General features: G+C 33.9%; 2 protein-coding genes across 2 annotated transcripts; both read left to right on the top strand.

The window, feature by feature from the left end:
• The first annotated feature begins 2,538 nt into the window (after positions 1-2,538).
• On the top strand, positions 2,539-6,081 carry LOC105763500 (phosphoenolpyruvate carboxykinase (ATP) 1). The gene is made up of 12 exons (XM_012581737.2): positions 2,539-2,992; positions 3,145-3,335; positions 3,405-3,558; positions 3,645-3,729; positions 3,829-3,929; positions 4,080-4,378; positions 4,501-4,674; positions 4,772-4,837; positions 4,954-5,132; positions 5,206-5,375; positions 5,456-5,624; positions 5,745-6,081. Exons 1-12 carry the CDS (start codon positions 2,745-2,747, stop codon positions 5,886-5,888), a joined length of 1,980 nt encoding a protein of 659 aa, XP_012437191.1. The 5' UTR covers positions 2,539-2,744; the 3' UTR covers positions 5,889-6,081.
• Positions 6,082-6,145: 64 nt separating this feature from the next.
• LOC105763499 (probable sphingolipid transporter spinster homolog 2) lies at positions 6,146-13,369 on the top strand. Its single transcript, XM_052625345.1, is given in 17 exon segments — positions 6,146-6,480; positions 6,717-6,848; positions 6,966-7,067; positions 7,269-7,373; positions 7,515-7,590; positions 7,696-7,770; positions 7,938-8,040; positions 8,987-9,068; positions 9,610-9,707; positions 9,941-10,017; positions 10,232-10,345; positions 10,816-10,917; positions 10,919-10,936; positions 11,324-11,452; positions 12,335-12,413; positions 12,771-12,923; positions 13,011-13,369. Coding segments are annotated over 16 exon segments (1,560 nt in total). The 5' UTR covers positions 6,146-6,337; the 3' UTR covers positions 12,896-12,923; positions 13,011-13,369.
• Positions 13,370-21,324: the final 7,955 nt, after the last annotated feature.

Raw genomic sequence — 21,324 nt, 5'->3', positions numbered from 1 at the left:
TAAAATATTGAATATTAAGTTTATAATGATTATTTAGGAAGATTTTGTTATCATTGTCTAACGCATGCAATTCAACACCATATATAACACGAGATGACGATTCTCATCCTACATTTCTATTTTAAATAAGTAATGCTTTTTCAAATTTAAAATACATTTAGATGGAAATAATTCTAAATATTTATAAATTAATTTTTAAAATGAGTGTAAATTCAAGGTCGGAATACAAATATTTGTTATCTTACCAATAATTCAATCAGTCAAAAATTTTGTTAGGGCGAACTAAAAGCAAAGTTAAAATGATTGTAGACATATAGATTTAAATAAAAATTAAGTTGTTAAATTAAATTATTTGTCTAATTTTATGGCTTCACCTGATTTTTCTTTTTAAATTCAGATGAACTTAGATTTATTTTTATTTTAAAAAATTCTTTTATTTGAAAAATATCTTTATACATCATACGTACTATATTAATTAAAATTTTTCATTATCTAAATATTTCCTATAGCTCATTTTAAATCAATATTATAAATTATTGTTGGGATCAATCCATATAAACAATGAAATAAATAAATAAAAGTAAAGAAGATCGAACACAAATATTTACGTGGAAAAAACCCTCCAAAGAAGATAAAAAACTACGGGTAAAGAAAACTTCACTAAAACGGAAAAAACCGAAAAGGAGTACAAAATGCAGAAACAAACAAATTCGAATCCAAAAAATACAAAGTTCTCCCGAAATTCCCACAAAACTCTCTCTTAATTATGTTGTTGAATCCAATTCTCTTGGGTTGCTAAAAACCATATTTATAGACTAAATTTCGTTGCTAATCTAATTAGAATATTCCTAGAGTTGTCAGAGTTTAACCGAGAAAAAATAGCAATGTTTAATAAAGAGAGGAAGTTCGATTTAAGTTGAGTACATGTCACCATGTCGTGACGTGGAATATTACCTCGTTGGGACGAGGCAACTCTTCTTGTTGGGACATTGTTGTCGTGTCATCATGACATCGGCTCTTCTTCGTCACAATGTCGATTCTGTTTCATTTGAAATGCGATACATACTCCACAATTATAAAGTTTCAAGTTTTAAGAAATAATATACAATTAAAATATGAATAAAATTATTTAATATTATAATATAAAAACATAAAATTATATTAATTTAGAAGTGAAATACGTAATATCCAATTTGTATTAAGAATAATCCTAGTTTTTTTTCCCTTTTCATTATGAGCATGGATGAAAAATATATTACTAATAAAATAACCAATGTAAATAATCAATGTAAAAAAATTCAAAGTAATCAATTATGTATATTAAAAGTATTGCCAAATTGATTAGATTAAATTGAAATTTTATTAGCATTAAATTGAAAATTTTGGCAGGGTCAAATATAATTTTAAATAACGATAAAGGGTAATTTTAAAATATTAAAAAAATTGTGTGGCCAAATCTAATTTTACATTATTAAAAGTAATGGTACAAGAACAATGTAATGATGTTAAAAATTTTGGGGGGCCAAAAGCAATTGTACCCTTTTTAATTGCCTAAACAATCCATCAATATCAATGTTCTTAAAAATTTTTTAGGGGCCGAGCCTTGCTTCCTCGCCCCTAGATTCAATTGATAATAAATTATAACATTTATGCTAAAATAGAAAAATGATTCAAAAAAATATCAACCAAAGAATGACAAAGGAAAACAAGAATTGACTTTTGCAAATGACAATGCTACACCTTTTCAATGATATCATAAATGTAGAATGAGAATCATGAAAACGATCTTAACCCTCCCTAACCTAATTCTACGACAGGCACAAAAGATTTTGACTAAAATAAAAAGGCATAATTGTTTTTTTGGCCCTTCAATTTTACAGAAAAAATTATTTTAGCCATCCATTTAATTTTTCACTTCTTTTAGCCTTTTAACTTGTAATTTTTTTGTCAAATCACCCCAAAATGGATGGAAAAATTAATGTTCGTTACCTTTGTTGGTGCGGCACACATGTGGATTGCCACATAGATGACACATTAGCATTTAATTAATTTTTTTATTTTTAAAAATAATTTTTATAATTTTTAAAAATTAATTAAATGCTAATGTGTTATACATGTGGCAATCCACGCGAATGCAACTTGAGAAAAGATAAAAAGAAATTAAGTTTTTTATTCATTTTAATGTGATTTGATAAAAAAAAGAGGTTTAAAGGTTAAAAAATACAAAAAAGAAAAAAGACAATATATAACTAAAAAAACTTTTTTTTTTGTAAAATTAAAGGACAAAACGAGTGATCATACCAAACAAAAACAAACAAACAAACAAACCAGTTACAGGTCTGTGTGCGTGTGTGGGAAGGAACCAGCTGAATTGACTGTTTCTAATCCAGTTGGATCTTTTATCTGCTTTGTACTAGGTTGTATACTTGTAATTCTACTGGTAAATTTGAATAAGGATTTAACCATAGTCAACTCTAACCTTTTCTTTAGTTAACCCCTACCCTACTGAACCCTTTAAATTGGACTCCTCCTCCCCTTCCTTTCTCATCAACCTTGGCTTTGGCGCTCAATTTCAACTTTGAAAACTCCAATTCACTTCTCACTCGTTTTCTTTTCCTTTCTTTTCTTTTGCTTCTTTTTACAACACCAAAAGCGATTGTTTTGGAGACATACTGGATAACACTGCAAAACAAAAGTCTTACTGTATTTCTTTATTGTCACTTTGTTTTTAGAAAGAACAAGATATGGCGGCAAACGGAACCGGATTGCCAATGGCAAGGAAGCCGTTGGCGAAGATTGTTACGGATGATAAGCAGGGAAACGGGATGTGTCACGATGATAGTGCAAAAGGCGTTAAGGCTCACACTATTGATGAGCTTCACTTTTTGCAAAAGAAGAGATCTGCGCCAACTACGCCTCTCGAAGGGAACCAGGGTGCCTTCGCTAGCTTGCCCGACGACGAGCGCCGCAGGCAGCAGCTTCAGTCCATCAGGTACTCATGCAACTGCTCTCCAACACTTAAATTATTTTCTTATCATCCTAAAGAATTAAGATGGTTATTTAAAAAATAGTAGTAATATGAAGATCATCTTAGGGAGACACACAGCGATCAGTGATTTTGTTTTTAATTGAGTTTTTAAACAGTGCATCTTTGGCGTCGCTGACGAGAGGGACAGGCCCCAAGGTGGTAAGGGGAGATCCAGCAGCGAAGAGTAGTCAAGCGGTGGAGCATGTGGCGCACCACCACCACCACCACGTGGAAGCACCCGCCATCAGCGTCAGTGACGACAGTTCTTTGAAATTCACCCATGTTTTATACAACCTCTCCCCTGCAGGTATACATAACATCACATGATAAAGTAACATAACGTTATGTAAAAAAAATGGGTATTGTTTGTGTGCAGAGTTGTACGAGCAGGCTGTAAAGTATGAGAAAGGGTCTTTTATTACGTCGTCAGGTGCATTAGCCACCTTGTCAGGAGCCAAGACGGGGCGGTCTCCGAGAGATAAGAGGGTTGTTATGGATGACACCACCCAAAATGAGCTTTGGTGGGGAAGGTAAGTGTATGTATATATAATAGTAAATTTTTATGTTATGAATTATAGAAAAATTGAAGGAACAATTGAGGGAAATTGCATGGCAGGGGCTCACCCAACATTGAGATGGACGAGCATACCTTTCTTGTTAACAGGGAAAGAGCTGTTGATTACTTGAATTCCCTCGACAAGGTCAACTTTTTTTTTCTTTTAAAACTTTATTTCATTTAATAATAATAATAACTGTAATGAAATCTGATTGATGGTAATTGGATGTATATGATTATCCAGGTTTTTGTGAATGATCAATTCCTAAACTGGGATCCACAGAACAGAATTAAAGTACGGATTGTCTCTGCTAGAGCTTATCATTCATTGTTCATGCACAACATGTAAGTAAAAGCTAAGAAATTTAAAAAATATATGTGCATCATTTGTTGAGTTCTATGATTCAAATAGAAGAACCCCATGGAGGAATTAAGATAGAAAAGGCTGGTAAAAGCTTTAGTGTAGAAATGGATGAATTGTGGGGTGGTTGGCAGGTGTATCCGACCCACTGATGAAGAGCTGGAGAATTTCGGTACTCCGGACTTCACCATATACAACGCCGGACAGTTCCCTTGTAATCGTTATACACACTACATGACATCTTCCACTAGCATAGACCTTAATCTTGCTAGGAAGGAAATGGTCATCCTTGGCACTCAATACGCCGGGGAGATGAAGAAGGGTCTTTTCAGTGTCATGCATTATCTCATGCCTAAGCGTCAAATCCTCTCCTTGCATTCTGGCTGCAATATGGGAATAGATGGAGATGTTGCCCTCTTCTTCGGACTGTCAGGTATGTAGTGTCATCGGTTCAAGGTCTTAGTCCTTACTTTGTTCTTGAAGCCTTAATAAACTTGTTTTGGAAGAAAAGGATTTAAGTCACTCATGTGTTTAGTTGGATAACTTTCTTAATAGGTACTGGCAAGACTACGCTGTCTACTGATCACAACCGGTATCTGATCGGAGATGATGAGCACTGTTGGAGTGACTATGGCGTGTCAAACATTGAAGGAGGTTGCTATGCCAAGTGCATTGATCTTTCCAGGGAGAAGGAGCCTGATATCTGGAACGCCATTAAGTTTGGCACTGGTGAAAATTCTTTGTGCTCTTTTTTTTCCAGGCTATGTTTTACTGGAATACAGTTGTGGTGCTTGGTTTCATTCTTTTAATTCCTTTGTTTCTGCAGTTTTGGAAAATGTAGTGTTTGATGAACATATAAGAGAGGTTGAGTACGGGGATAAATCGGTTACAGGTATATATATTATGAACAATTTGGGAGTGAAAAAAAGAAAATTCCTTGATGTCAAACAATTTGGCAGGGAAATCATTTTTACACATCATATTTACAACCATTTCCATTTCTTGCAGAGAACACTCGAGCTGCATATCCTATCGAATACATTCCCAATGCCAAGTTACCGTGCATTGGACCACACCCAAAGAATGTCATCCTTTTGGCATGCGATGCCTTCGGTGTCCTTCCGCCTGTGAGCAAGCTGAACCTGGCACAAACCATGTACCATTTCATTAGTGGCTACACCGCTCTGGTACGTTTCCATGTCCAACTAAAAAAGGCTTGAAGCCCCTGAACTTGTCTGATGATGATGCATAACCATATAGGTGGCTGGCACAGAAGATGGTATTAAGGAGCCGACAGCTACATTCTCAGCTTGCTTTGGGGCAGCATTTATCATGTTGCATCCTACAAAGTATGCAGCCATGCTTGCTGAGAAAATGCAAAAGCATGGAGCAACAGGATGGCTTGTCAACACCGGCTGGTCTGGTGGAAGGTAAATTTCTTTTTATTGGAAACCCTTTTTTGGGATAACATCCAACACTAATTCCTGGAACTGTTGATTTTCTTTTACAGCTATGGCTCTGGAAACCGTATCAAATTAGCCTACACCCGAAAAATCATCGATGCTATTCACTCCGGTAGCCTCTTGAATGCAACTTATGAGAAAACCGATGTGTTCGGGCTAGAGATCCCCACTGAGATCGAGGGAGTGCCTTCGGAAATCCTGCGTCCAGAGAACACTGTAAGCTATATCCGTTCTTCAACCTTGTAGAGCATAATGTTGGCCCTACCTTATTCTTTATTAGTGATGATAGCTTGAATTGTCTCTGAATGCTGATGTATTTTGATTCATGGATTGCAGTGGGGTGACAAGAAGGCATACAAAAGCACATTGTTGAAATTAGGTGGTCTGTTCAAGAACAACTTTGAGACCTTCACAAATTACAAGATTGGCAAGGACACCAAGCTGACTCAAGAGATCTTAGCAGCCGGTCCAAACTTTTAATTCAAGAACCAATAACGTTGCGAATAAACTGATGGAAAGTGACACAAATAAGGGTTTTTGTTTGCAATATTAAATGTAGTCCTGAGTTTAATTCTTATGTAAAATGGTTTCTTTACATGTGGAACTAAAAAGCTTGAATATAAGTCACATCTTAATAATAATAATTCAATTTACTATGATATTTATAATTAAAGATTAGTGGTATTTACTCTTTCATAATTTTAATGCAAAAAATTTTAAAAATCATGAAAATTAATTTTAAGAAGGAAACAGAAAAAAAACAGAGAACAGAAAAGCAAACGTTGCGTGGTGGGTGTCAAGTAGAGCTTGATTGCGTAACCAACGAAACGAAAAGAGATGTAAACGTCAATCTATTATTTTAATTTAATTTTTTAATAATAATAATAAAAGAATGTAAAACTATAAATATAGAAGCCATTATTTTTACGATGCCATTGTGTTACTACCGTCAGCATCTCCAAAAGAAGAGAGAAAGGCAGGTTTTTGCTGCTCCGCCAGAAGAAATGGGTCTTTCTTCCTCTTCCATTACCAAGGATCCTCCTGCTACTCCTTCCTGGTTCACTCCCGAGAGGTATTCTTCCTTTGTTTAAAAAAAAAAATCTTTATTAAACTGTTTTATCCGGAAATTATGCTTGTTCTTCAATTTAGCTGAATTCAATTGCTTGTTAAGGCTGATTCTGAATGCAGTTTGGGTTTATGAAAGAAGAGTTAGGTCTAGGTTGAACTTCTTTCAGTTGTCTCTTTTATTTTTTGTTTTAATAGAGACGTTAATTCCTGATTTATATTATTATTATTATTATTTTGCAGGTTATTGATTCTATTTTGTGTAATAAACATGATAAATTATGTTGATCAAGGAGTAATAGGGAGTAATGGTGTGAATGGGAGTATTAGGACTTGTGATGACAAGGGAATTTGCACATCTGGTAGTGGAATTCAGTAAGATTTCACTTAACATTGTTTGTTTGTTTTGCTGCGCACATTCAGCTTTCGTAAGATCTTGTTTATTGCTTAGTATTTGTTTTAATTGTCTTGCTGAAAGATGTTTGCTTGCAGGGGGGAGTTTGACTTGACTAATTTTCAAGATGGTCTCTTATCATCTGCATTCATGGTCGGATTTCTTGTGGCGTCCCCAATATTTGCCTCTTTAACAAAGAGGTGAATTACCTTTCATGGTTCTTTACATTCTGTACCTTTAAAAATTTTCAAAATTTTCAAACTGGCATTTTTGTTAGTAGCACTGCGATGTTAAATACTACTTAAATCTTATTGTTTTGATTGTTTAGCTACCGTTGTATTTTTGGCTGTTAATTACATGTCAATTTGGTTGATAATGTTAGTTGATTTATATGATTGCAGCCACCATCCTTTTAGGCTTATTGGAGTTGGATTATCTGTTTGGACCTTAGCTGCAGCTGGATGTGGTAGTGCATTTTCCTTTTGGTTTATTGCAATATGCCGCATGTAAGTGTAGCATTCTCAATACACTCTGGGAGCTGGTTATAGTTCAATCTTACTAAACTAGTTTCTTATGCTACATTGTACGTTTTTTTTTTGTTTGTGTGTGTTTGTTTTTTAATTGTTGCTCTGTCTTTGATGTTTTAGGTTGGTTGGTGTTGGGGAAGCTTCCTTCATAAGTCTTGCAGCTCCATTTATTGACGACAGTGCTCCCGTTTCTCAGGTTCATTTATTTTATTTATTCTTTAACTTCAGAACTTATAGCTTCTTGAATACATATCTTCATGCCCGGACTACACGATCATGATAATCCACTGTAATACTCCAGGAAACAGCCTGGCTTGCGATGTTTTATATCTGCATACCTACTGGAATTGCTGTTGGATATGTTTATGGTGGATTTGTAAGTTTGTATATCCCTTCCTTTTTTTTCTCACTAACTATAACTGTTGCTTTTACGTTGAGGAAGTGATTCCTAGACCATATCACTTGGTGGTTCCCTCTGTATTGTCTAGATAGTCTGCAGGATGCTTGATGATTAATCATAAACTATGTCTGCTTATCATATAGGTTGGGAGCCAGTTTAACTGGCGCTATGCTTTCTGGGGAGAGGCATTATTAATGCTTCCATTCGCGGTTTTTGGCTTTGCGTTTGAACCATTACAGTTGAAAGGTATTTGTTTATATGCGTCGTCTGCATTCCAGAGTTTTATGTCTTATTATCTCACAACAAATTAAGTGTTGAACATCCGCATTACTGAACTTTAAATAATAAGTTTCTGTCCTGTTGAATCAAAGAAAGTGTTTAAATTTATTGAGACAGTTTCTTCTGTAATTGATGGTACATGTTCCTTATCATTCTTCTTTTTGTATCAACTGGTTCCACTATTTAGTGAGAAGTTGCTTGCAATAGTGGGGTGAGAAACACATGCTATGCGTGTATGTCACGGTAAATATTTGAATATGAATGGACAGACTAGAAAGGAAGTCTTAGGTCCTCCCGTTAACAAGTAAAAGAGCTTGTTTTTAGCAAAATCAGACAAATTGAAAGAGAAAACTAAAAAGGGAAGCACTTTTCAGATAAAATAGATTAAATCAAAGAACTTCTGTGACTGTTTAACTCCTAATGTTCTTGCATAATCTTTTTATTCATATCATCCAAAGAAACTTAAGGTTTTTATACTCTAGTTCCAACACCTGTAGTTTGTTGCTCCCAATAAATGTCATTTCACTTGTGACTAAATATTTAAACCACCTTCTAGCATGTATAATCACTAATGCAAATATGGTGATCATTAGAACGTGCATGTAATTTGGTTGGTTTAACTTGTTGCTAACTGAAATCAAGCAGAATGTAGTTGATTTTGATTTAAACTGAAACAAAAGGGTGGGTTTCTAAACCTAAACAGAACTCAACTAAAACTTATGGTTTCAGTCAAAATTAGACCAGAAAATTTTCACATACACATTACTTAGAATCGAACAAAAAAAAAAAAAAAAAAGAAGCAAAATGATTCATAAGTTTGTTTCTTGTAATAAGCTGGCCTACCAGCAGTTAAGTTTCCTCTTTTTCTCTAAGGAACTCATGTTATTTTAAGTCTAACCTATCATAGTTGCAGATTCAGAGGCATCAAAATTACATGATCATATTTTGGTTGGAGCTGACAGTATGAGTGTAGATGAATTCAAGAAAACTTCAAAGTGAGTTGTTAAGTCCTGCTTTCTATTGCAACAGCATTCCTTATAATGGTGCAAGCTGGTTCCAAGTAATGTTTACTCACAAACCTTTATTCGCAATCAGAAATTTTACAAAAGAAATTAGAGAAGAGTCATCAAATAAGAAAGATTAAAGGAACTATAATTAGGTAGTAAGGCTTTAGGATTCTAGTTGCATGAAGAATGGTGGACACATTTGGGTCACCATCCTTCTCCATACGGTACCCAACAGGAACAATAGGCCTCTAGTCAGAAAGTGGGAAATGTGGGAATTACAGCTATGACTTGGGAGATAATGACAATCTGAGCACATGTAAAATGTAGGCTGCAGGAAATAGGCTGATTGATGTAGTTTTGAAAGTGGTTTATGTGGCTTTGGTTGAAACAACTATATTGCATCCTGTAAAAACACACATAAAATAAGATTAATTTTATGGATGTATAAAAACTTTCTCTATATGTTAATAATATTTATGATTCATTCCATTCCATATCATGATTAAGGACTGAAACATTTCTTTGGCAGGTCAGTAAACATTCACAATATCTTGAATCAATTTTCTCAGTTTGCAAAAGATATGAAAGCGCTTTTGGTGGACAAAGTTTATGCTGTAAATATTTTTGGTATTTTTCTTGGCACCCTTAACATCTATTTCAGAAATGCTCTTAGAAAACAAAATCCAATAAGATGCTACATGAGTTTTTCTTTTTCGGTCACTATTTTCTTCTTGGATATTTCCAAGACAATCTATAAAATATGTGATTTTTATTTTCTTATTAATTCTTTGTAGCTAAGTTAGTTTCATGTGTGATTGTTTTGGCTTGTAAAGAATGACTACTAACATTTTCTCCAGCAGGTTACATAGCATACAACTTCATCATTGGAGCATACTCATATTGGGGGCCAAAGGCTGGTTATAATATTTATCATATGGTACAATTTCTGACGAATTACATGCACTATGTTTTCTATCAAAATCTTTTCCTGTTAGAATTTTCTTTTCGGTATCACAATGAATCATATGAACTGTTTCTGACAACTTACTTGCCTTCTATAGAAAACTCTTAGGATTTTCTTTTTGAGACCATAAAGAATTATTATTCCCTTCTGTTCGGTGCTGTAATCATTTTAGTTGTGATTTTTGCAGGAGAATGCAGATATGATGTTTGGAGGGATTACAATTGTTTGTGGGATTTTAGGAACATTATCTGGTGGCTTCATACTAGATCGCTTGAGTGCTTCGATATATAAAGCTTTTATTGTGAGTTTTATTTCTCCTTGATGATGTTGTATGTGAATGGTATTTTCTAACTTGCTTATTTGGAACAAAAAGATCCATTCGCTTCCTTTCGTTTGGATATGACAAAGTAAGTCAATAAAGTGTAAGTTTTGGAGAACTTAATTAAAAACTAAGTGGTATTCTTTGTTATTTTGCCTAATACAACCTCTGATTAATAATAAATAACAGATGGATATAGAATTTTGGTAATGTAAAATTACCTCTTTCACTATTACTTATTTAAATCCAGACTACTAAAGAAAAATTGCAACCAGAAAAAGAAAAGGAGGAAAAACATGATAGTGACTTTAACTGGTAAAGAGACAGACAAACTAATGTTTGTGATTTCCATAGTTGAAACTAACAATCAGCTATGAATTTTAGTCTGAAATTTGTCTCATTTTTGCTTTCTGTTTATAACATTATTTATGGCTTACTTTCTTCTAAAACTGCTTCTTTCAGGGGCAACGTGTCTGGGTGCAATATTTTGCTTTCTTGCCTTCTGTCTCAGGAGCTTGTATGGTTTCATAGTTTTTTTCGCATTGGGTGAAATTTTTTGTTTTTGCAACACAGGTAAAATAGAAAATTGGAGTGTGTTAGATTTATGATATTATTTTTCTCCAAATTATTATGTACTTGTATTTCTTGAGATGTAGTAACTCTCTGCCCCTTTTTCAACTAGCTTCATTTATTAAAAGATACAAAAGGGGGATTTAATTGGAAGTTATGCCTTGAGTTTTACCAACTTGCTTCACTGCAGCTATAGCATATTTTGTGGAAGTTGAACTACATTTTTTATTTAATAATAGAAAGAGCTTTTCTGATCCATTATTGTCTCTTTAGTGAATACATTGACGCTTGAGCAATATTTTTCGATTTTGGACTAATATTATCTTGAAATATTTATCCAGTTCTACTATATTAATGGTGTTACTTTCCCATCATACATTGATTTTCCAGGCTCCAGTGAATTACGTGAGTCTCCATTGTGTCAAACCAAGTTTGAGACCATTATCTATGGCCATCTCTACCGTCTCAATTCACATCTTTGGCGATGTGCCTTCCTCACCACTTATGGGGGTCCTCCAGGTGCTTTTTTTAAAATATATATATGAGCTTGCACAGTCACATGTGTTTTGATGTGGTAGATGTTTATTTACATCGATATGCTGTTTCATGTATTTTGCTTTGAAAAAAGTTTTCCTGCTAACTTTGAACACAATTTCCAAAATCTTTCAGCTTTTAAAATGTTCTTAATTCTAAACGTAATTTTCAATCGATTAGAATGCAGTATGCTTTGCAGTTGTCCTTCAAATTTTTGGGAAACAAAATTCACAATATCTCGTCTATCCATATTACTTAAACTTGGGTGTTTTAGACTCAGGTATGCGTGTGCAATATGAATATTTTCAATTTTCTTTTTCTTAAGATTTCCATGTATTTGGAGGGTCTTTGGAGGATTATATCCTCGTACTCATGTCTGGATATGTATCAAATATAGATGTTTGACATGGATACTTCAAGAAAGATGAAGAGTCATAGCAATATAGCTCGCTATTTTAGAAAAATACTATCAACTACTAAAAAGTTTTAGGTTGAAAAATTGATTCTTGGATCTTGCATAGATTTCAATGTTGAATAAATTTATAAATGAAATCATAGCAAGTTAGTGAAGTATGAAAATGAAACTATATATAGATTCTGGAAAATTAATTTGCCCTTTTCTAATGGATTTTTTTGTTGTGTTAAATGGCAAACCCTTTATCTTTGCCTTATTACCTACCTTTTATCTCTATTTAAAGCATGTCTAACAATCGCTTTAGGAGAACTGGATGCAGGAATTTGAACATACTCATTTTCTTTCAGTTTCAATTAAGGCTCTTATGAACCATGAAATGTCTATAAATCTATCTATGTATATTTATTTTTTTTAGAGCCTTGTTTGTGACTGGTGATGATGTTTTGGAGCAGGATAATATTAACAATTGGAGGGCAAGTGCACTTATTTTGACTTCTATTCTCTTTCTTGCTGCTGGGATATGGTTTATAGGTGAGTAATTATAAGTTCTTCACATTGTTTCTGGAAGATCTGATGATATATATACATATATATATTTCTTTTTTTGAGGTAGTGAAACCTCCTTTAAGCATGCAAATATACTCAAAGCTACCAACGATGCAGGACTCATCCAAGTGATACTGATTAATAATATGTTCGTATTTGTTTATAAAAATAAAAAGGACTTGTGATTTGTTTGTCAAGATATCGGAGAACATTTTATCTTGAGAAATAAAGCATGATGCAGCTATATTTCCTTTACCGAAACATGATAGCCTGATAAAAACCCTGAACTTTTCCGATATCTTTGTTACTTTAAAAAAGACTATTATTGTTTCTCTTTGGCAGGTGTTTCTCTACATAGTGACGACGCATCTAATGACAGAAGTGAAAGTCAAGTCTGTACAGTCACAGTAGACAATGGAACACCATTGCTTTATGGAAATGGGGATGAAAGTTCTTACGAAGCCTAAGTTCAGACCTAAATGCAGGCTGTCAGATGTAAATATATATATATTGTTTCAAATGTTATTTTTCCTAGTTGTAAGAAGGTTGCATATTTATTTAGGTTAGTTTGTCTTCATGCAGTCTCTGCAATCAGTAATGGGAGCAAAATGACAGATTTTGGTTGCATCCCCCAATGTACAAAGGCATTCTGCATTCGTGATGGTGAGATCGCGTGTAATGAATCATGTGAAGATAAACTTTCAATATAGGTCGATCTCCGGGAAGGTACAGAGAAAAAGAAAGAGATGATACCGAAGGTATTTGATGTTGTGGAACTTACTGCATCAACTAATATCTTTGTCACATGCACATTATTTGCAGATTGTATTGTGAATGGTATTTAGATTGGAGCTTCAAAATTTGATCAACCTCATTTGCTTTGTTGGTTGAAGTAATGGCTGCAATTCAAGGAAGACTGCTGTCTTCTTCTTTTTAGTGTTTCAGTTTGATATCTGACTAAACTTGCTGAAAATTCCATTTTAATTTCCTAAAAGAGAAAAAAATGACCTTTTTTCCTCATTGGAAATGAACTTAATTCTGGCAGAAAAAAAAAATCCGACTATTTCTTCAATGTCTATAACTTATTTGTTTCATCCCCCCCCCCCCATGGGGGTCTTAATTATCTATTAACTAGCATTGATCACCCCGCCAATGCTTGGGTCTTGGTTTTTATTTATTTAATAATAAAAGTTTAATTTAATTATATTAAATCATAATTATTCATTAAAATTTGTGTTAAGTATAAAAAATTAATTTGGAATAATTGTTTTAATTAGGTACAATTCGTAAATAGATACATAAGCTGATATGTAAACCTAAATATTTAAATACATTATTTTAAAAAATCTTGATAAAGTTAAATACCATACTATAAAAAGAGTGACTATGTGGATTTGAGATTTTAAATTTATTAAAATTAATATAATAATAAAGTATTTTATGTTTTATTTTTTGCTAATTACTGAGATATCTTTAAATGTCTACTTATTTCAAGTTTTTATTAATTTGGTGTCATGAGTTAACCAGACATTAACTCATTATGAAATTAGTAAAATATCCTCTCTTATACAAATTAAATTATATTTTTATATGGTGTTTTGTCTTTTTACATAATAAATCAATAAAATTGATCATAACTAGATTTGAACCTAAAATATCAAACAATTAATTTTATCATTGATTTTTATTCAAATTTTAATAAATATATTTACTATAACTTTTCATCCAGATTATGATGTGCTATAAATATAGTATTATTTGAAAGAAAAATGTTTAAGTAATGAATCTTTCTCTAAATTGAATGATAAGAGTTAAACCAGAATGTAGAAATTTGTAGAAACAAGGTTGAGAGGAAGAAAAGAAGAGAGAGAGAACTTAGAGGAGGAGAGGAAACTGTATAAAAATTGTACTGCTCGTCATTCTCCTTACATCCAAACAATATTTAAAAGGAAATAAAACAAACAATTGACAACTGTCCTGCCAAAATAACTAATCGTCAGTTACTTAAAAGATTAAAACGCATCGTTTTCATTAAGGTCGAAACGCTCCGTTTTACTCCAAGCCAAATACGCATTGTTTTATTTTGTTCAGATTTTAGCTCATATAAACCACTCCCTTCCTGCAAAATATCCTTGTCCTTCAGGATTAAAATGAGGAAACTTGTTCTTGATCTGGTCAAAAGACTCCCAAGTTGCATCTTTCGGAAATGAGTTTGCCCATTTCACCAGGATTTTCGTGACTAAGTTATGGCCTCTCTTCACAATAAGTCTGTCCAACACTCGAATTGGTTCCTTAGTCCAAACTCCCTCAGCATCAATGACAGGTAAGGCTGCCTAAACTGGTGCGGACCCAACGTGCTTCTTAAGATGAGACACATGAAACGTGGGGTGTACTCTCAAACCAGAAGGAAGCTGAAGTCTGTAAGCTACCTTCCCTACTCGGGCTTCAACTGGGAAGGGTCCAAAGTACTTGGGGGAAAGTTTTTGATTGAGTATTTTTCTAACTGAGTGCTGCCTATACAGTTGAAATCTCAAGTAGACCAAATCACCTGCCTTAAACTCTCTATCACTTCTATGCTTATTTGCTTGTTGTTTCATTCGATTCTGAGCTCGCTTCAAATGGAATTAGAGCATTTTTCGGGCTGCCTCTCTCTATTGTAGGTTTCGTCCACACTAGGCACCAAGGAAGAATCAGCTAAGTAGGGAACGTGATGAGGAAGAGGTTGGCCATACAAGGCCTCGTAGGGTGTAGTGTCAACGACTGAGTGGTGAGTGGAATTATACCACCATTCTGCCATTGGAAGCCAATTCACCCATACATTCGGATGCTCCCCTGTCATGCACCTAAGGTAATCTTCAAGACACCTATTCAAAACCTCAGTTTGACCATCTGATTTGGGATAGTAAGCAGTGGATAGTTGCACTTTCGTACCAACATGGTGGAAAAGGTCTTGATAAAAATAATTGATAAACACCCTACCTTTGTCTGAAATGGTTTAATCAAGTAGTCCATGGAGCTTGAATATATGAGTCATGTATTTCTTAGCCACGGTCGAAGTGGTATATGGATGGGATAAAGCCAAAATGTGTCATGTCTTGGTGAGCCTATCCACCACTACCTAGATGATGGACTTACCCTTCGACTTGGGAAGTCCTTCAATAAAATCCATGTTGATAGATGACTAAGCTCTGTTTACTATAGGTAGTGGTTGCAGCAGACCCGGTTTTGCTACTATTTCATTTTTGCACTTTTGGTAGACAAAGCACTTTTTAACCCAACTTTTGATGTCCATAGTTAGTCATTTCCAGTACAGTACTAATGACATTCTTTTCCTTATAGCCTGGATACCCAAATGACCCCCTATGGCACTTGGATGAAAGTGTTGAAATAGTCCCCTTTTGATTGCTTCATATTTCCCTACCACTATCCTCCCATTTCTTCTTAAAAACCGCATATCCCATATATATTTAGAATGTTAAGAAGATGGTTGTTGAACCTCTTCGCACAGCTTTTGCAGTAGGTTATCGGATGAATAAAGTGCTCAGACTTTATTCAACAATTCAGACACCACCGTGGAACCATTTAGCTGCCATATTTGACTCACTAGGAGAGACTTGTTTCTAAAAAGGGAGTTAGCTGCAACATCATTAGATCTTTTCCTATAGACGATTTCATAGTCATATCCCAGCATTTTTCCCACCCATTTTTGCTGGAATGGAGTAATGGCTTGTTGATCTGACAAAACCCTCAAGCTTTGGTGGTCTATCCTAATCTTGAAATGTCTCCCAACCAAATAAGCATGCCATTTTCTTACTGCCAACAGTACTTCTAGCATTTCTTTTTCGTAGATCGACAATGCTTGATGCCTCACACCCAGACCTTTGCTAAAATATGCCACTAACTTCCCTTGTTGCTGAAGTATAGCTCCTACATTGAAACTTGAAGCATTTGTATCAACACAAAATTTTATTTGAAAGTCTGGAAGTGTAACAGCCCGATTTTTGACCCTAATCGGAACAGTAGTTTCGGGACAACAAATTCGAGTCTAAAAAATATTTTAATATTATTTTTGTGTTTATGATGTGTGAATTTAATTGTGTGAAAGTTTCGTGATTTAATTTTATTGTTTGTGTGATTAATTTGAGAAAAAGGGTTTAATTGCGTAAAATGAAAATTTGATGGTTAAATATGAAAGTGCCTAATTATTGTTGTCTTTATAATTTGGAGGTTTTATGTTGTAATTTAGCCAATAATAAAGATAGTGGACGGCATGATGGTTAATATATAGTTTTATATATTAAATATAAAAGTTAAAATAATAAAAGTATAATATAATGTTATATTAAATAAACATAACTTAAAAAGCCATGTTTTTATCTTTCTTCAAACCAAAACAAAAAGAAAAGAAAAAGAAATAAGGAAGCTATGTATTCGGCACTTGTTCAAGCAATTTGAGGTATGTTTCGATTTCAGTTTTTGATGATTTTTATATTTTTGAGATCGTTGCTTCGAATACTACTCGACCCATGCTTGAATTTTTGAATTTGATGATGATTTTGTACTTTGCCATTGTTGAAAGCTTGATATTTTGTTGTTAAATGATAGAAAATAAAAAATATGAAATGGATAAACATATGTTGTAATTGAATTTTTGATGATTTTGAGTAATTAGGCTAAATTGCGAAAATAATGAATTGATGGACTAAAATGTGAAATAAATGACATACATAGACTTATATGAGCTTAGTGCATATTCGGCCAAGCTATTTTGCAATGAAAGTTTGTTTATTTTGTATTTTGTGAAATAGGGACTAAATTGTGAAAAATGTGAAAAGTCAGGGGCAAAAATGTAACTTTCCCATTTATGTGTTCTTAGACTAAATTGAATGAAAATATGTTTAAATGAGATTTATTTGAATATTTTTAGATCAATAAACCAAGAAATTAGATTTAGATCGGGAGAAATCGAAAGTAGTTGAGTAGCCGATCTATTAGTCGACGACATCCGAGGTAAGTTATTAAGCATATATTTTGCATCGTTTTAAATCATCTTAGTATCTATGTAATTATTCTGAATTGAATGGTATATATATACATGTAGTGATAAAATTATTGAAATAAGATGTATTGAGTTGTTGACTTTCGACACTAAGTGTGCGGGTATAAAAATTTATGATAATGAGATTAGCACTAAGTGTGCGAGTTTAATTGTAAAACACTAAGTGTGCGAGATTGATTATTAAGCACTAAGTGTGCAAAATTATTAAATATTTTCGAATAACTATTAGTATTGAGTGTTTGACTTATTGAGTAATCATGATTAGTATAATGAGTAAATACTTGGAGTTCTTGAGTAATAACTGTTATGGTTGTATTCAAGGTTGAGCTTTGTAAGTATTAAACCTATGTGGTGATTATATTTGGAATCAAATATATAAGATGATTCTTTATATCACATGATGATGAAATGCATAATGTATTTGGCCTTGTATTTAAATTTGAAGAAATGTTTATGGTTGAGTAATTATATTGATTTTAGTTAAATCATAGTATTAAGTTAATAATTATCTTATGATATGGTAAGCTAAAGGTAAGATGATTTAGTAGTATGAATTGGTTAAATATTATTCAAGATATCAAGTTAAATTGTAAAGTTTATTTGCTTGTAACTTACTAAGCTAAATTAGCTTACAATGTGTTGGATAATTGTTTTGATGTATAGATTTTGGTGATCGCTACGTGTTCGAGGATCGTCTGTGAAGCTTGTCACACTATCGTTTATATTTTGGTACTTTAATAAGTTGTTTTCGAATAAATGGCATGTATAGCATAGTGGAAATGTTGATTTTGGAACCAATGTATATAGGTGTAATTAATAGCCATGCGAAAATGGCTTATCTCTTTTGGTTTGAATTTGGTATTAATGCATATGCTTTAATGGTCTAAAATGTAGTATATGTTCATGTTATTTTGATGCTTAAATGTTGCCCAATTTGTTGCATATATGCTGTCCAATTTTTGATGCTTAAATGCTACCCAATTTGTTGTATTTATGCTGTCCAAATTGTTGTATATATGCTGTCCAATTTTTGGTGTAAAAAATGCTGCTCAATTTGTTGTTTTTATGCTGCTCAAATTTTTGTATATATGCTGTCCAATTTTGATGTAAAAATGCTGCTCAATTTGGTATATATATATTGCCCAATTTGTTGTATACATGTTGTCCAATTTTGGTGTAAAATCTTGCTCAATTTGTTGTATATATCTTGCCCAAATTGTTGTATATATATCTTGTCCAAATTTTGGTGTGAAAATCTTTGTCTTGTTTGGTATATAAATCTTGTCCAAATTGATGTATAAGAGTCATCCAAACAGGTAGATTACCTATGTTGTAATATGTAGTATAGTTAGTAAATTGAAATGAAATATGTGTACAAATAAATGTTTGGATATATGCTTTATTTATGATATATAATCATATATGTTTGGAAATGTTTTAAGAATTTGAATGATATTAAATTTTGATTAGGTAAATGATAATGATATGGTTGAAATTTTGAAACATGGTTAGTATATGTAATTTGATTAATGATGCATGTTTGATTTTAATTGGTTATGTGCTTATACATATATATAGAATGAAATTTCGTGGTTGAGTTAGTATAATTTATGAAAAAAAATTTCTGAGTTGGGTTTTGATCAGTAATGCCTCGTAACTCTAATCCGGCGACGGACACGAGTCGGGATGTTACAGGAAGGGTAAGCACAGGTGCTGAACAAAGGGACTCCTTAAGCTATTGGAACGCTTTGAGAGCTGGATCACCCAATTCCAAGCATTTTTTAAGAGATCGGTAAAGGTCGAGCCAGCAGCCCATAATTCTTGATGAAACGCCTATAATAACCAATCAGCCCCAAGAATCCCCTTAAGTCCTTGGTACAGGTTGGCATAAGCCAGTTCATTACAGATTCAATTTTGGCTTGGTCCATGGCTATTGTTCCTTTGGATATAACATGGCCTAAGTATTCCACTTGTTCTATCCCAAATGCACATTTATTTTGTTTTACAAAAAGTGTCTGTTGCCTCAAATTTTCAAAGAATGTCCTGAGGTGTGATAGATGCTCTTCCCATGATGTTGAGAATACCAAAATGTTGTCAAAGAAAACTAAAATTGTTTTTCTTAGTAATGGTTTAAAAATAGCATTCATAAGGGATTGGAAGGTTGAAGGGGCGTGAGGCCAAATGGCATCACTAAAAATTTGTAATGCCCTTCATGGGACTTGAAGGCAGTTTTATGGATGTCTGATTCATCCATTCTGATTTGGTGATATCCCGATCTAAGGTTCAACTTAGAAAAGATCCTGGCATGACTTAGCTCATCTAATAGCTCTTTGATAATGGGGATAGGAAACCTATCTTTAATGGTCAACTGATTGAGTTACCGATAGTCCACACAGAGCTTCCAACTACCATTTTTTCTTCACCATTACTATGGGAGATGCAAAAGAACTCGTGCTATCTCTGATGCTACCAGCAGCTAACATGTATTTAATTATTTTCTGCATTTTAGTCTTTTGGACTGTTGGATATCTATAGAGTCGAAGCTTAACAATCATATTCTTGTCCTTCAAAGGGATCTTGTGGTCTTGTGCTCTTTTCGGTGGTAAACCAACAGGAGTGCTGAAGATGTCAGCAAACTCATCAATGAGTGCCTTTAAACCCGAATGTGTTATTGGAGGAGCTGCAATCAGACAAACCTGAGCTGTGGAGGTCATAACCATAGTGCAAGGACTCAAAGTTTGACCATTCTGAGCTAGAAATTTAGAGGACTGGCTCGCAGACATGATTTGGATGCTCCCAGGTAAGATCCCTTTCAAAGTGCACTCCTTCTGATCCAACAAAAATCTCATTGTCAGAAACTCAAAGTTCCAAGTAATTGACCCCAAAGATGATAGCCATTGTACTCCTAGGACCATGTCACACCCCTTTACCGATAGTACCATAAAGTCTATCACAAAACAAAATCCCTAAGCTTCCCAATTCACTTTTCTACAAGTTCCTCTGGTCATCAAGTTTCTACCATTTGCCATTCTTACCTTAAGTTGCTCCTGATGACACAAATGCAAAGATAATCTGCTCACTATCTTTGCATCTATAAAGTTATGGGTACTACTTGAGTCAATTAGCACAATCGCTTTACAGGTTCTTATAGTAGCTATGATTCTTATGGTATGAGGGCCTTGAGACCCTTTTAGGGCATGTAATGACAGGACAGGCTCCTAGGGTTATTCTACGTCTCTTGAAGGTTCCTCTAGTTGCTTCGTGTATTAATGAAAATCATCCCCTTCATCCTCAAACTGTGAGTCTATCAACACTTGATAAAGTTAGCCCTTGACACACTTATGACCCATGTGGTATTTATTTCCACACCAAAAGCACAAACCTTTTTGCTTCCGTTTAGCTATCAATGCTGGGTTAATTCCCTTGGACGAGGCTTTGGAAAAATTGGAAGTATTGACAAAGCCATGGGTTGAAATAGCGCTTGTTTCAGCATGTAGAAGTGACAGGTTTAACAGAACCAACAGATGGTGTCAATGAATATCCAAAATGAGTTACCGGACTAGAGGCTGCAAGAAAAGCTCTCTTTGGAGTGTCACTCACAATAAACTCTACCTTCCTAGCTAACTTAAAGCCTTCAACTAAAGTTTAAGGCTCAAATAGTTATAAATATTGACTTACCTCATGCTTCAAGTTGCTAACAAAAATATCTAGGGCATAAGATTCAGATAAGTTGAGTTGATTTAAAATGCTTACAAAAGAGTTGTGGTAGCTCTCAATCGAGCCTTGTTGCTTTAATGAGACCAGCTCCGATATGGGGTTCCTGAACGTGTTGGACCC

Source organism: Gossypium raimondii, chromosome 12 (assembly GCF_025698545.1).
Source record: "Gossypium raimondii isolate GPD5lz chromosome 12, ASM2569854v1, whole genome shotgun sequence".
Lineage (NCBI taxonomy): Eukaryota > Viridiplantae > Streptophyta > Magnoliopsida > Malvales > Malvaceae > Gossypium > Gossypium raimondii.
The sequence above is the reverse complement of the archived record's forward strand: the minus strand, read 5'-3'. Positions and strand labels throughout refer to the sequence as shown.

What these genes read in the sequence shown, in the direction of transcription:
- LOC105763500 (XM_012581737.2), top strand. Translation starts at nt 2,745, where the DNA reads ATGGCGGCAAACGGAACCGGATTGCCAATGGCAAGGAAGCCGTTGGCG. An exon ending in ACTTGAATTCCCTCGACAAG is followed by an intron (nt 3,730 to 3,828) that starts GTCAACTTTTTT and finishes ATGATTATCCAG; the next exon opens with GTTTTTGTGAATGATCAATT. An exon ending in CGGGGATAAATCGGTTACAG is followed by an intron (nt 4,838 to 4,953) that starts GTATATATATTA and finishes CATTTCTTGCAG; the next exon opens with AGAACACTCGAGCTGCATAT.